Source organism: Ochlerotatus camptorhynchus, unplaced genomic scaffold (genome assembly GCF_037179485.1).
Source record: "Ochlerotatus camptorhynchus isolate MF236.1 unplaced genomic scaffold, CSIRO-AGI_Acam_v1.1 ptg000286l, whole genome shotgun sequence".
Classification (NCBI taxonomy): Eukaryota; Metazoa; Arthropoda; class Insecta; order Diptera; family Culicidae; genus Ochlerotatus; species Ochlerotatus camptorhynchus.
In genome coordinates, this window is record NW_027040775.1 from 231,608 (window position 1) to 245,567 (window position 13,960).

General features: G+C 37.8%; 1 protein-coding gene across 3 annotated transcripts in view; it reads right to left on the bottom strand.

Moving 5' to 3' along the window:
• Positions 1-13,960, bottom strand: part of Graf (GTPase regulator associated with FAK) — a 110,610-nt gene that overhangs the window by 45,031 nt on the left and 51,619 nt on the right. For 2 of the 3 annotated variants that reach the window (XM_065228337.1, XM_065228338.1), the window contains one exon: positions 14-171. In XM_065228337.1, coding sequence (XP_065084409.1) covers positions 14-171 — 158 coding nt within the window. Of the gene's footprint in view, positions 1-13; positions 172-3,983; positions 4,038-13,960 lie in introns of those variants that run through there. The other variant, XM_065228341.1, reaches the window with a different exon arrangement.

Sequence of the window (13,960 nt, forward strand, 5' to 3'; positions counted from 1 at the left end):
CGCAGATACTCACCATATTATCGCGCTCTTCCTCTATCGCCGATATGAGCTTACTAAACTGCTTAAGGCTATCTGCTATCACCTGCTCGTCGTCGGTCTGCGTCGAACCGATGCATTCGAAATTGAATTCGTTCAAACTCTTGGACAGAGTTCGCTGCGCTCGGGACAGATCTATAAAGAGTAATGGAAAAAGCGGAAATGCGATATTATGTCAGTGTGTAAACATAGAGACTCAATAAACTAATTTTACACTTTTTACAATTCAGTCGAGGTGTGGAAGCAAATGAAGAAAAAAAAATCGACGATAACGAGTCGATCAACGATTTCTGATGTAATTAAATGTGGAAACTAGGGTGGGTCAACTATTTGACCCAATGCACATGAGTTTCGTTCCAGGGTCTTCATAAATGGATCAAGCAGTTTTGGAGGTCAAGACACCTTTCACTGTACCTAGCATACATACTGTACAAAGAGCCGAACCAGCCCAAGGCTGAAAGTCTCTCTGATAAAGCAAAAAACATACCGTAGAACGGTACATATCCTTATCGACCAAAATAGAGGAAGTTGGGATTTTTCTTCTTCTTTTTTTTATGTATATCCGGAACCAAATGTACGATCGGGTAAAATTCAATAGGGTTTCGGTTGCAATCGAAAGGGGAACTACCAACAAGATCATCAGAAATCCGTTTAAAACTACCGAGTATATTACAAAAATAGTGAACAATGCGATAATTTCAAACAAATTGGCAACAACGCAGGCGTAACATTTGAAAACGCAACAAAAGATTTAGTAAAGAAGCCTTACGTTTGCACTATCGAAATGTTGTTGGTTTGCGTGGGCGTAAATTAAATTGCGTTAAACAAGAGATGAGTGTACACCTACCTTTTCTTCATGGCCGTTTTTCAACCGATTGAGCTGATTTATGTATGTGATCAGTCGTAGAGACTTAGTGTTGTTGAAAAATTGGGTCTACCGAGGGCGACAATCCAAAGGGGCGTATTCAAAGAGTTTCTTCTTAGACAATTTTTCACGAGCTTCATTCCATTGTAATTTGAATCACTGGCATATACAGAGGGGTCATAGGAGGAAGTCGCGTACACACCACCACTGGGAGGAAATTTAGAGAAGGATTTTTTTCCTCTGTTCGGGACATAACACTACTGCGACCAGTAATTTGATCTATTGTAGTTGTATCGTATTACTCCATCACTATTGAGAAATGATGAAGTATTCGGTTTTGATGAAGTTGTCATTCTTGCCTTCATTGCAAGGAATCGATTCTAATTTAAAGTTCCTGCTATGTATACCCTTCGGAGTTGGAACACCCTCCAAAGGCGCGCCTCTTTGTCAGTCAAAATTGGATTCCTTAGCAAGAAAAACAAATTATTACACCGATAATGACCATGCATCAGAACCTTAGTCTTAATCACTTCAAACTAGGAAGAGATGAACTAGCCTATGGCTAAAAATCTCTCAAATAAAGAAAAAAAAAAAACTTCAAACTAGGGAACAACGAATAGAAGATTAGGAATCACATAGGTGAAGACTAACTAACTCATTTTTTCCTAATTGCAAGATCATTCTCGGTCCAGGCAACCCGAGGACTTATCACTATCAACAAGGCATAAAAAGTAACAAGGACTAAGATGTGTTCCTTTGATTACTTAAAAATCCTGTTCCCCTAGTTTGAAGTAGTCAAGACTAGGAATAGGTGGTAGATCTTACATGGCGTAACGTACCACGAAAAGGTGATCTACCCACGTTACCGGAGCTAGAGAGAAGAGTAATATGTGAATTTTTAAAGATTACTTAGGAGAGTTCTTTGAAAGTTTACCGGAGAACATACAGGCAATTCAAAGAATTCAATGGATATCTTAAAGGTTTTGTTAAGAAATTTTGAGGAATATTCCAAAAGAATTTAAATAAATTTTTTCATTAAACAATCAAGCGCGATTAAGCTGTGAGCGGTTCCCACGTACGAAAGTATAAAGGTAATAAAGTAAACATTCCAAAATGCAGGGTCAAACAATTTTCAACATTTTGCAGCAAATATTGGACATCCCGGACTATAATTTTAAATATAAAAATATATAGAATTCATAAAAATAACCTTCCTTTGATTTTAAAACTGATCTAAACAATTATAAAAGGGGCACATTTCAAGATTCGCTAAGGGCACTACGTCTATGATTAGTGTCAAAGGTAAACTAGTCTTCTTCTGAAAATCAGCATAATTGGTTGAAGGACAGCTGTGAAAAAGCGGTCTTCCGTTGATTCCTGTATTTGTTGTTTGATTTGGGTGTAGGATTAGAAAAAAGTCTACACTCTACCGAATTTAGGCCAGTAGGTTTCTCAGATGACACATACGACCGGTAATTATAAAATCATCTACCCACTCAAAACAACTTTTGTATAACAGTCTGGAGAACACACGAGGAAACAGCACAAAATTGAGAAGCTCAATCGACGCAAAGCACACCACACTAATTTCTCTTTCCGGCAAATCGTGTCAGCATCACGTTGCTTTTTGTATGTCTCCCTCGCTTAAATCCGCAATTCACGTCCCACACTACTCGTATATGGCCGGGTGCGGATAGTAAGTTCATCTCCCCTACACTATCACCAGTTGCTTCGTGAGAGCCATGATGACGTTCTTTTGGACTCAATATTACAATTTAATGTGATTGGAAGGTCCCACCAAATCCCCCGAGGTAACTGTTTACTTGCGTTGAGCTGTCGCAACACGGAAACCACGATGTGGATGCACTACAATCCGAATCACACATCGAGTAAAGTTGAAGGTGAAATGATCGGCATCACAAGTGATAGATAATCTCTTGAATATTCACAAAATGCTGGAAAGTACCGGTGCCGTACTTAACGTAGTCGACATTTGTCAACCGGTTAAGCTTTTCTAAGACGCAATCAAAGCCAATTGAGGAATCTGTATTGTTGCATTAACAGGCACGATTGCCGATGATTTGTATTATCCTATTAAATCGCTTTAAGGTCAATTCCAACTGAATCACTGATTCTTTAATCCACTTTTCATTCGTTCTGAATTTAACAGAATTAATAGCTGGTTGAACTTTTCGAAATGAATTCCAGCATTTTTTTTTTGTAAATAGGCGGAAGACTACATTGTGTTACGTTAACAAACCATGACCATAAACCAAGTGACGTCATACTTTGTAAAAAACATGTGTTCCTAATTTAAAGACCATAATCATCGCAAACCATGTGTGCACTCAGAAGATCTACCGCGCGCCAAAGTCGTAAAAATTAATCCAAAAAATATCTCACAATCAGCGTAAATCAAAACAAAGCAAAGTCGCTCCTCCCCATTCAACGTACGCGAATCAAGCAAGAAAGCATTCGAAAATTGACATGTGAACTATTTCTTGCTAGCCTCAGCAGCGAGTGGACCTAATGATGATCATAAAACCGACAGTAAAATAAACAAATGAGGTCAGGGGTAAGACGAAATCCCGCAAGTTTCCTTTTTGTTCGTTCGTTCTATACAGCTGATCGATCGTTTGTTTACTATTCCAGACGAATGGCAATGGAAGAACCACATTCTGTCGCTCATATGCATGTGCTCTCAAAAATCCAATGCTTTACTACACTCAGCAAGTGGAACAAACGCAAACTTAATCAAAGCGAATATGTTTTTTTTTAGTAGAGGTGGTCCACCTGTTTTAGTTTGTGGTACTTGGCCCCCAGATGAAAACCAGTATTTGTGAACCTTAACGACCTGCATTCAGCCTTTTGCTAACCGATTGATGTATAGATGTATATTATCTTCGATTGGTATGGTACTATTTGAGAAAATCTAGACTAACATTTGAAAGGGGCGGAAGAGCCAAAATGTAAACAAACCATATTTTGCCACATATAGAGAGAATAGTTCACAAACTACTCGATAAACACGAAAAAGTAAAAGAAAATATCATTTCAAATCATCAAAAACGTTTCTTCTTACATGGCGTATTTCCAACTTTCAACTCTATGATGCATCTGGTTGTTACGCCTTGCACCAGAACTACGAATTATATCGTTTTATAATATGCCAAACGTATTGAGTCTTTAGTCTAGTCACGCCCGATTCATTTGAAATGTATCCGATTGATAGTTCACGTGTAAACAACGAACAAAAAGAAGACCAAAAAAATCTCCGGGCGTAATTCCACTCTCACAAAATTTGCGAACGAAGAACCAAGGCGCAACAACAAACAAAAAATCCCGATGGTGTACTTCCACGGCGTATCACCAGTGTTGGCAGTTCAAAGGATGGAAAATCTGGGGGGTAACAACATGTAAGAATTTATGTATGATGTTTTCTTCTCAATTTCACGACAAAGAAAACTTTTTTTGAGTTTTTAGTGATGCATGATGATAGATAACACTATTAACTATATGTCAAGCGTATAAAATCATCCAGAAAATGGAAAGTCGTGAAATAGGATTAATTTTTAGGTCATCAGAATTCAGAAGCGATTTTCTCGATATGGTCATTTTGGAATTACGCCCTTTTCAAATGTTAGTCTAGAAATATAGTCCATGATAATAAAAGAAGGATGATTTTTTTTTTCAAAATTTTGATGATTTTTTTAGCTGAAAGCCTCTTTAATAAAGAAATTTATAGATTTAAACGTCAATTTGGCGAAACTTTCACGCAATTTTCCAGGAGTTTCGACAAATGTACGTTTGAATTGTTTACAAAAGCAAATACGTCAATTTGAAAAATAATCCTTGAAGATGTTGATAACAAGTGGTTTCAACATACACAATGTTGATAACAAGTTGTTTCAACATAAACATACACAACACCATAAGTGGGATAAAAGTTAAATATTTCCAAATTATTAATGCAAGTACATTTGCATTGCAACAACATTTTGTAAACTTGAAGATATTATCTTATGATGCCACCAGCGTTATTTTGCGAAGATCACCAAGGGAAAAAGTCTAGGGGCATCCCACTCTAAACTTTATATTTCTCGCGGTGTACTTATAAATATCTGACTGATATCTTAGATACCTATAAATACTTAAAAATACTTAAGAAATACCTAGTACTAGTATGCTTACCTGGTTGCTAGGTGAATTTCTGCAGTTTGTTTATTCAATGTTGTCAGGAATTTTATGTGTTAGGCTGGTTTGTGTGCATTGCGAGCGTTAACGTATCAATGAATAAATCATTTAAAAGAAAAGATTTCCAATTTCAGCGAAAAAGGCGATTAGTATGTAAAAGTAAGCCTTTCGCTTATGAGAATGTGTCTTTTCCTCTGAAATACGAGAAAAAAATTATTTTATCCTGAAAAAGGTGACCTATATCCCACCTCTCGTTTTCTGGAGAAAATAAAGCGTATTTTAAAATTTAATATTATGTGCTCCTTATTAAAAATCACATAATGCTATTATAATAAAAATGAACATAGAGCCCCGCATACACGATACATACGCAGATAAATGTGGATTTCTCATAAGCGTCACCATATAAAATGCTCTGCGTGCTTATATGTTATCCTCATCGTGCTTCGATGGTTATGCGAAATTATCATGCAAGGTACAATATTTGTGCATTCCCTCATTAAAATTGTATGATTATATTTCATAACGACGTTTTTGGGGTATCATCAACTATTCGTCGAATAGTTGTATGATTTGAGTTATCGTTCAGGTATTTTTTTATTATGGATATGAACTAATTGTTTATTTCTTATTAGTGACACATTGATTTATAAATATTAACTGTAATAATAGGTTTATGTGCATTTAATAAAAACACAAAAATATTCAAAAATTCGTTTAAATATTTTATAGTTTCAGCACTTAAAGATCCTGTAGCATCCGGTGGTTGGATAAGCGATGTGTATTTCTCAACATCGATTCCAATAATGCTCTCGTGGGCGTTCAACAGTCCTCCACCGTCCATAATTTTAAAGATGCTTCCTTTGACTAACACTCCTCGTTTTTTTATAGTTTTTTGGCACTTTACTGGAATCCGTTGAATCGAACACATCTTTGTTCTACCTGAAAATATAGTTTTAATTTTAGTTTGAACTCCTACTACGTTCAGACTACAGCTGATATCATAACAAGACGTGAAATTTTTACTGGAAATCATATGTATGACTTTTGATATCAAGTTATCAAAGCTTGTTTGCTTGATAGATATTTCATCTAGGCGGTAAAATCTATGGTCAGGCTACCTGCATATGCCAGGATGTCCAACACCTTCTGCACCTTCGCAGGAACCTGACCAAAGTCTCGTTCAACTGCATCTCAAAACGGTGCCTGCAAATAACATAATAAATAAATGAGGAACATGAGTAGCCAATTACATTATACAAAATTATAAATTTACTAATCAACATAGTATCATAGCAATGTAAAGTGAATATATATATATATTTTACTTACCGTACAGGTGACGAACTCTTCGTTAAACATTTTGCACAATACACTTCGAAATCATAACATTTGATATCGATATGAAAAATAATTGCAGTAGCAACCGACGTTATAATCATGACTTACTATGATCAAAATCACATCAAGAGAAACAGTATTTATAAATACTTAAAAATACTTAAGAGAGATTTAAAAATACTTAACGAGTATTAGAGCAAAAGTTTAGAGTGGGATGCCCCTAGGAAAAAGTCATAGTGAGTTGTTGTGAACTTTATCATCACTGGACTTGCCTTCTAAAACTGCTCCCAATTTCATCTTTTCGTGAACAGATGATCTTCAGAGTAAAGCAAAGAGGTCTCAGATAGCCTAGTCAGTTAAGGTACGGTATTGCCAAGTGTGTGCCAGCGGGTACGATTCCCGGTTCTGGTTATAAAATCTTTCGAATTGGACATTTTCTCCATTTCCCTGGGTAAAAAGTATCATTGTGCTTGCCACATAATATACAAATGTATGCATTGGTTAGCATAGAAAGCTCTTAATTCTAGTCTTAATTATCAACTGCTTCAAAAAACACCAAGTTGAGAGAAGGCACCAGCCAGAAAGAAGAAGTCAAGCAAATATCTGATAAAGACTGACTAAAATTAAATTGGTACACCCCTCGCGCCCCTCTAGTGTAGGGAATCGAAAATCTTTGCCAGTGGTTTGTTCATCCTTCTACAGAGAACAACTGGTGCAAGTTTGATCAAAGTAGTCGCGTTCAGAAATAACGTCAAATGGAACCCGAAAGAAGAAAAAATATTGTGCACAAACACCTGGAAAATCCAGAGTGGTCCGATTCCAAGCTGGCTAAAGTGCTGTAGATGCCGAAAACAACAGTTTGTCGAGTGCTCAAAACCTACAAGGAAACCCTGAATGAGGAGTTCGCGATATTTCACGAAGTTTACCAAGGGAAAAGTTCGCGAGTCATAGGGAACTTTGATGAACTTTTCCATCACTGGTCATAATAGCCTAGGTCACAATAGGTTTTTATCAAAGGCAAGTGTCACTCGAGCCATTCAAAATGTTCGTTATTTTATAAATTGCTGTTATGGTTCGAGTGACACTTGCCTTTGATAAAAAACACGTCTACTGAGGATTCATATTTATGAAAAAATCATATATCAATGAAACAGTCATCGGTCGTCATTGAAAAGCAATGCAACTATGTTCTATCAATCTAATTGACTTTTATTGGTTCTGTTGTCTTGTGAATTTTAGCTAAACGGCCTCTTTTCTGATTTTTATCTCTCAATCTATGAAATATACACGAAAACTATGTTGGAACGAAACTTCAAGAACAATATGAGGAACATTATGCCGTACACTACACATTTTTATATCATATGGGTGGAAAATTCGTAGAACAAATACTTTAAAATTCTTCACATTTTAAGATATCTTCGAGCATGAAACTAAGTGAAAATTCAATAAAATCACTTCGAATAGTCAACCTTTGACCACAAAGTTGGTAGATAACACATTAAGCTTTGCTATGAAAGTTGTTACAGCAGCTTTCGTTGCTTCAGTCTCGAGATACAAATATTATAAGCCGTAAATTACCTTGAAAACATAAAATTAACTAGAAGCACCTCTAAATCAACACCGATTTTGCTGAAAATTTGCACAAAAGTTCAAATTAAAATGACGAACAGTAATCACGGTTGACCCGTTACATTCCGAACATTTCGTTTAAAATGAACAGGTCTAATGTATACCCTTCTTTGTGAGGAGGGCAAAACATAATTGGAATAATCTACGGCTTATTGCGCTGAAGAACTGACCTCAACGAGCAGATTAACACTCCAAGGTGGGTACGCAGCCTCCAGAAAACTTGTAACGGCCAGTTTGCAATGACATAACTTAGTCATTTCATTTCTTGTTACCATCATTACCACTAGAATCCCTAGGGTCTTTAGATTATTTTGATTGTAAATAGATTGAAAATAGTATACTTTTTTAAAAAGGGAACAAAGTCGTTACACGTTTTTTTTTTAAGGTGTGTTTATGGGTTTTTCAAATGGCTTAAGATCTACAATTTAGATTAATGAGCACGATTGTTCATAATTAGCCAGAATACAGTCATGGTGGTTTCTGTGTTGCAATTATTTGACAACCGTTATAACATATTATAACTCTCCAGTCTGGACAGCGTTTTACGCTCTTTTGACGATCCTAGAACATCAAACCTGAACAAATATTTTTGATGATGCCTTTTTTATTATAGTCACTTTAACACTCTTGGGTCATTCGTGACTTGTTCGGGGTGAGATATGAGCTCGTGACTTTGGCGTGAGAGGTATGGATGTTAACCACTACGCCGAGGTCGCCCCCCTTCGATGATTCCATAGAATTATCGTTTGAATTGATATGAGCTTGATGAAATAATAAACCTTTTATATATTAGATCAATAAGTATTGGCGCTATGTATCTACCTCCAGACCGAAAATCTGATTCGAGCAGCATTGCAAACCACATCAGTTCGATTGGTACCGTGTTCTCTCGACTAGAACAAAACGACCTAGCTCTGGTATTTGGTGACTACAATCAGTCTGGGCTCTCATGGAACGTTCCTGCAAACGATCTTCCTAGCATTGATGTTCTTCGCTCGAGCATGCCCGCATCCTGCTGTTCTCTCCTTGATGGTTTCAACCTGCATGGCTTAACGCAAATCAACTCGATACTGAATAGCAACTCTCGGCTGCTTGATCTCGTTCTGGCGAACTAAGCTGCAGGACTGGAATGTTCTATCCTAGAAGCCCCAGAGTGTTTGATTGACATCGACACCAATCATCATTCGTTGTAAGTTTCCATCAACCTATCGACTTTCGTAGAGCAGATTTCGTCGCGCTGAGTCACTCGCTTGCCCAGGCAGATTGGCAGTTCCTTGACACGTGTTCATCTATTGATGAAGCCGTCAACTACTTCGCTGAGGTCGTTGGCCGGGCAATAACTGATTCTGTCCTATTGAGGAGACCCTCTTCCAAACTCGCATGGTCCAATGCTCGACTACGGAATTTTAAGCGTCTGAGATCGAAGGCCCTCCGTAAATACTGTCGTACTCGTAACCCATTCACCAAACGATTATTTTCAACATCGAGCAACGAATATCGCACATATAACCGCATTCTTTACAAGAGCTACACAAGGCGTGTGTAGGCTAATTTACGGCTTAATCCAAAGCAGTTCTGGTCATTCGTGAATACCAAACGAAACGAGGAGGGGCTACCAGTCGAAATTCACCTGGGTGATAGAATCGCCAGCAATTCCCTTGAGAAATGTAATCTTCTGGCAGAACATTTCAAAGGCATTTTCAATGACACTACAGCTTCGTTGTCCCAAGTTGCTGAAGCGGTGAGGGACACTCCCAGTGATGCTTTCAATTTTTCGATTACCTCGGTTACAGTACCGAGTATATACAGATCTTAAGGCTGCATTCGACCGGGTTGACCACTCCATACTGCTAGCTAAACTTGAAAAACTCGGTGTATCCTCGGGTTTAACTCGTTGGTTCAAATCCTATCTGACCAATCGGGAACTTTGTGTTAGAATCGGATCAGAGCAATCGGACTATTTTACAAACAGCTCCGGTGTTCCTCAAGGTAGCAACTTGGGACCATTGCTATTCTCGATTTTTGTGAATGAGGCCGGATTGATCCTCCCAACTGGTTGCCGATCGTTCTACGCGGATGATGTGAAGATCTATGTGATTGTTCTTAGCTTTGCCGATTGCTTGCGGCTTCAGCACCTAATCGATACGTTCGAAGAGTGGTGCTCAAGAAACTATCTCACGTTGAATGTACAAAAATGTAATATTATCTCATTTCATCGCAAGCTAAAACCAATGGCATTCAACGATAAATCACCAACTTCTGCAACGTGTGGACAATGTTCGTGACCTAGGAATCTGGACTGCGCCTTAACATTCAAGCTTCATTACTCGGGCATCGTTGCGAAAGCTAACAGGCAACTCAGGTTCATTTTCAAGATCGCTGACGAGTTTCGCGATCCTGTCTGTCTAAAAGCTCTATACTGCTCTCTAGTGCGATCGATCTTGGAATTCAGCTCGGTAGTATGGTGCCCGTATAAATCAATTTGGATAGCGAGGATTGAATCTGTTCAAAGGAAATTTGTTCGGTATGCCTTTCGTCACCTTCCTTGGAATGACCCTGTGAACCTTGAACACCGTACAAAGATCGTTGTCAACTCTTGGGTCTTGACAAATCACAAACACCTTCAGACTGCTGTGATGGATTTCATATTGATACAAAACAAAATAAGCGATTGACTCAAAATTAAATACTTTTCAACTATTTCAGCCTTGGAACAGCTAAACAAAATTCATTGATGTTGATATTGGTTTAAAAATCATTACGCCTCCGTCAGACCCAGTTTAAAATCCCAGGAAGATTTGAATTTAAAGAAAGCGCGTGCAGAATTATATAATGCTGGTTCTCTGATGGAAAAACTTTCCCCAAGATACTATTCTTTTAATAAAATTAATGGTTGAACTATTTATTCTTCCTATACACGGAATTTTGACCACTGTGCACTGAGGAATTTACTTTGACGACCCCAAATTAACTTTCACGACCCACCCCGAAGCGAAATTTAATCCTTTGTATGAAAAATTTGTTGACTAATAATGAGTATATATATTTCTTTATTACACGTATAAGTGAAATGTAACAAAATTGAAGGAAATAATCCAAGAATATATTTAAATAAAGTTTCTCAAAAATCCCGACAAATGGATGGACGTTAACCACTACGCCGGGGCCACCCACAAATAAATGCATCAACAAATCCTACTATGTAGCAATCATCATTTACTATCGCCTCAATAGAATCATGCATTTTCGCCAAACAAACATCCATATAGGTCAAGCACGTACATGTTACATGCTCATATCACTTGACAGTTATACTTAGGTGTTGACAATAATAACAGGAAAGCGGTAATGAGGAAACTTACTGAAACGTAAATAATTGCACTCTTGATCGCAATTTTGCCGGGCAAATTAGTGCAAATAAAAAACACAACGACAATAGTGGGGAAATGCTATTTAGGTGGGTACCTAGGCAGCTTCATCACAACATGCTACTGAATGATGATGGCGTGGCGGTGGTAATCGCTCGTGAGCACGAGCCAAATGCCTTCATGAATGATGGGTGTAAATATTATTGCGTTGCACACCCGGGTGGCACTGGTTTGAGCGGAAAATGAATTAAAAGGAGTGTCAATAAAAATTCCGTCGGAAGTGCATCAATATGAACGTAAGTTGAATGCATCTGTAATGATCAGAAGAGAATTTCTCGACGAAGCTAATTGAGATAATACTACGATCGAATTTCACACCCCAACCAACTTAGAAAGCGTTCCAATCCGTTCTCAAGAGAAGCACCGTAAAAACGTTTCCAATCAACAAAATTTCTCGCCTGTTCCATAACGACACAGTGGAATCCCATAAGCATATACATATGCTTTCGAGCCTTGGCTTTTCGGAAAAACATGCTAAAGAGCAAAGGAGCATCACCAGGGAATGCTTCTAATATGGGTCAATGTGACCTTACCTTCCATTTCATCATTGGCCATGTGTAATTTTTGTCTGGAATTTTTTAAATTAGCGCAACTTACTTATATCGCTTTGGTTGCTTTTCATTTTATTTTGAAACCAGTCAGTGGTAGGAAAGAGTGTTGGGATAAAGTTTTACAATGTTCACCCCTGAATAGATGCTAGCACCTTGATGCTAAATTGTAGACGGTTTAAGAGTAGTACGGGAAACATTTGGGCATGCATAAATTCTGTATATGAAGGAGCGTATATTGTAACCTGTACTGATAATTATTTATTATTTCAGCACCACCATGATTATTAGTACCTAATATTAGCAGTTGTAGTGATTGCGAATCGGTTGCAAAACAAGGTTCTCCTAGTAAACAGTCTTCACTGCTAATTCACAAACTACTTACACAAACCCTACGGATGGCAGCGAACTGGCTTTGCAGCCTGCCTTTACAGGTGATGGATAGATAGATAAGCTACAATGTCTTGACTGCTCACTCCTCCATATTTATACAACATTAGCGCATGTCGGATAATTGCAACTCAATACCGAATCGATGAACTAGATTTATAATCTTCCAAGATAAATAAGTCGATTTGTGTGATCTTACCGAGGAAGGCGGATGGGAAGGCGTTCCAAGATAAGTCATACGATATTTGCAGTTTGCGACAGACCGCGAATACTTTCGCGTGTTGTAGTTGTTGAGGCATGCCTTATAATACGCTTCCGTTAATGCAATATTATTAATTGTTAACGAGCATCAACTGTGGTTGGTTCATCGTGGTTTTTTTTACAATAAAAAGCCTGATTAATTATCCTACCAGTGAAAATTGCCTTTCTCGTATAATGTCATTACAAAAAAAAATACGATGCTTCAGATGTGGAGAATTTGGGCACAAGAGCACGGATTGCAAAAATTGCGAAAGATGCTCTAGATGCAGCAAACAACATAACACATCTATGTGTACGTCTACTGTATTGAAATGCGTTAATTGTTTAAAAGCGTAGGAGCGTAAATTAAATCTGGACTTCAATCACAACCCTTTTTTGCTGTTTTATTTTTACATTTTAGTAATTTGTGTAGCATATACAAAAAACTAAGCGAACAATAGTAAAAAATAACTTTGAGTAGTCTACAATGGTTTGAGCCTCGCGCGCGGAATACAGGTATAAAAGGCTGGAAGCCGTTTCCCTGGATATAGTCCTGGCACTGCGAAAGCTTATACGTGTAAATCCCAGGTCACGTGTAAATAGAATTATTGTCGAAGATTATACTTGGACTCTTGATAACTGGTTCCACCTGTGAATATTTTTGGTTGATGCCAATAGGATATTTAACGTGGAATTTATATCTGGAATTGTAACCAGCTCGATTTTGTTTGCAAACCTCCACCTCAAACCTTTGTGGGTGGGACCATCATCATAATCATTATTTTATATTCTGGACACTAACTTTCCCAGGGGTATCCGAAGCATATCTGTACGACTTGAACTGCCCATTGCATCCCGGAATAAGTGACTTATTATAAGTCCAAGTCTGACTAATTGGGTCCTGGGTACTTCCCCTGACCGATAATCCTCTAATTGAAGTCGCATGTGGTTTCGCATGATGACATTCTGCTCAAGAGAAAAGAGCTAGGGTGAAAAATTAAAGTGCACTAGAAGTACGAATACATTGAAATCATAAACGCATCATGTAAACCCTCGAAAACGCGTAAACTCTATTGCACTTGAATGGAGCCTGGTATTTTTACGATAGTGTAAACATTTACGATGCACTACTAGTATACCTGTATATTGCAAACTAATGTTCCTATTTAATCTATACCCGGATATCCTAATATCACTCATGACTAATGACCCCTAGGAAACCAGTATTTAACGCCTAACATTCAGGCATAATTAGAGAACCACTCCGATAGTGTCAAGAGCATGTA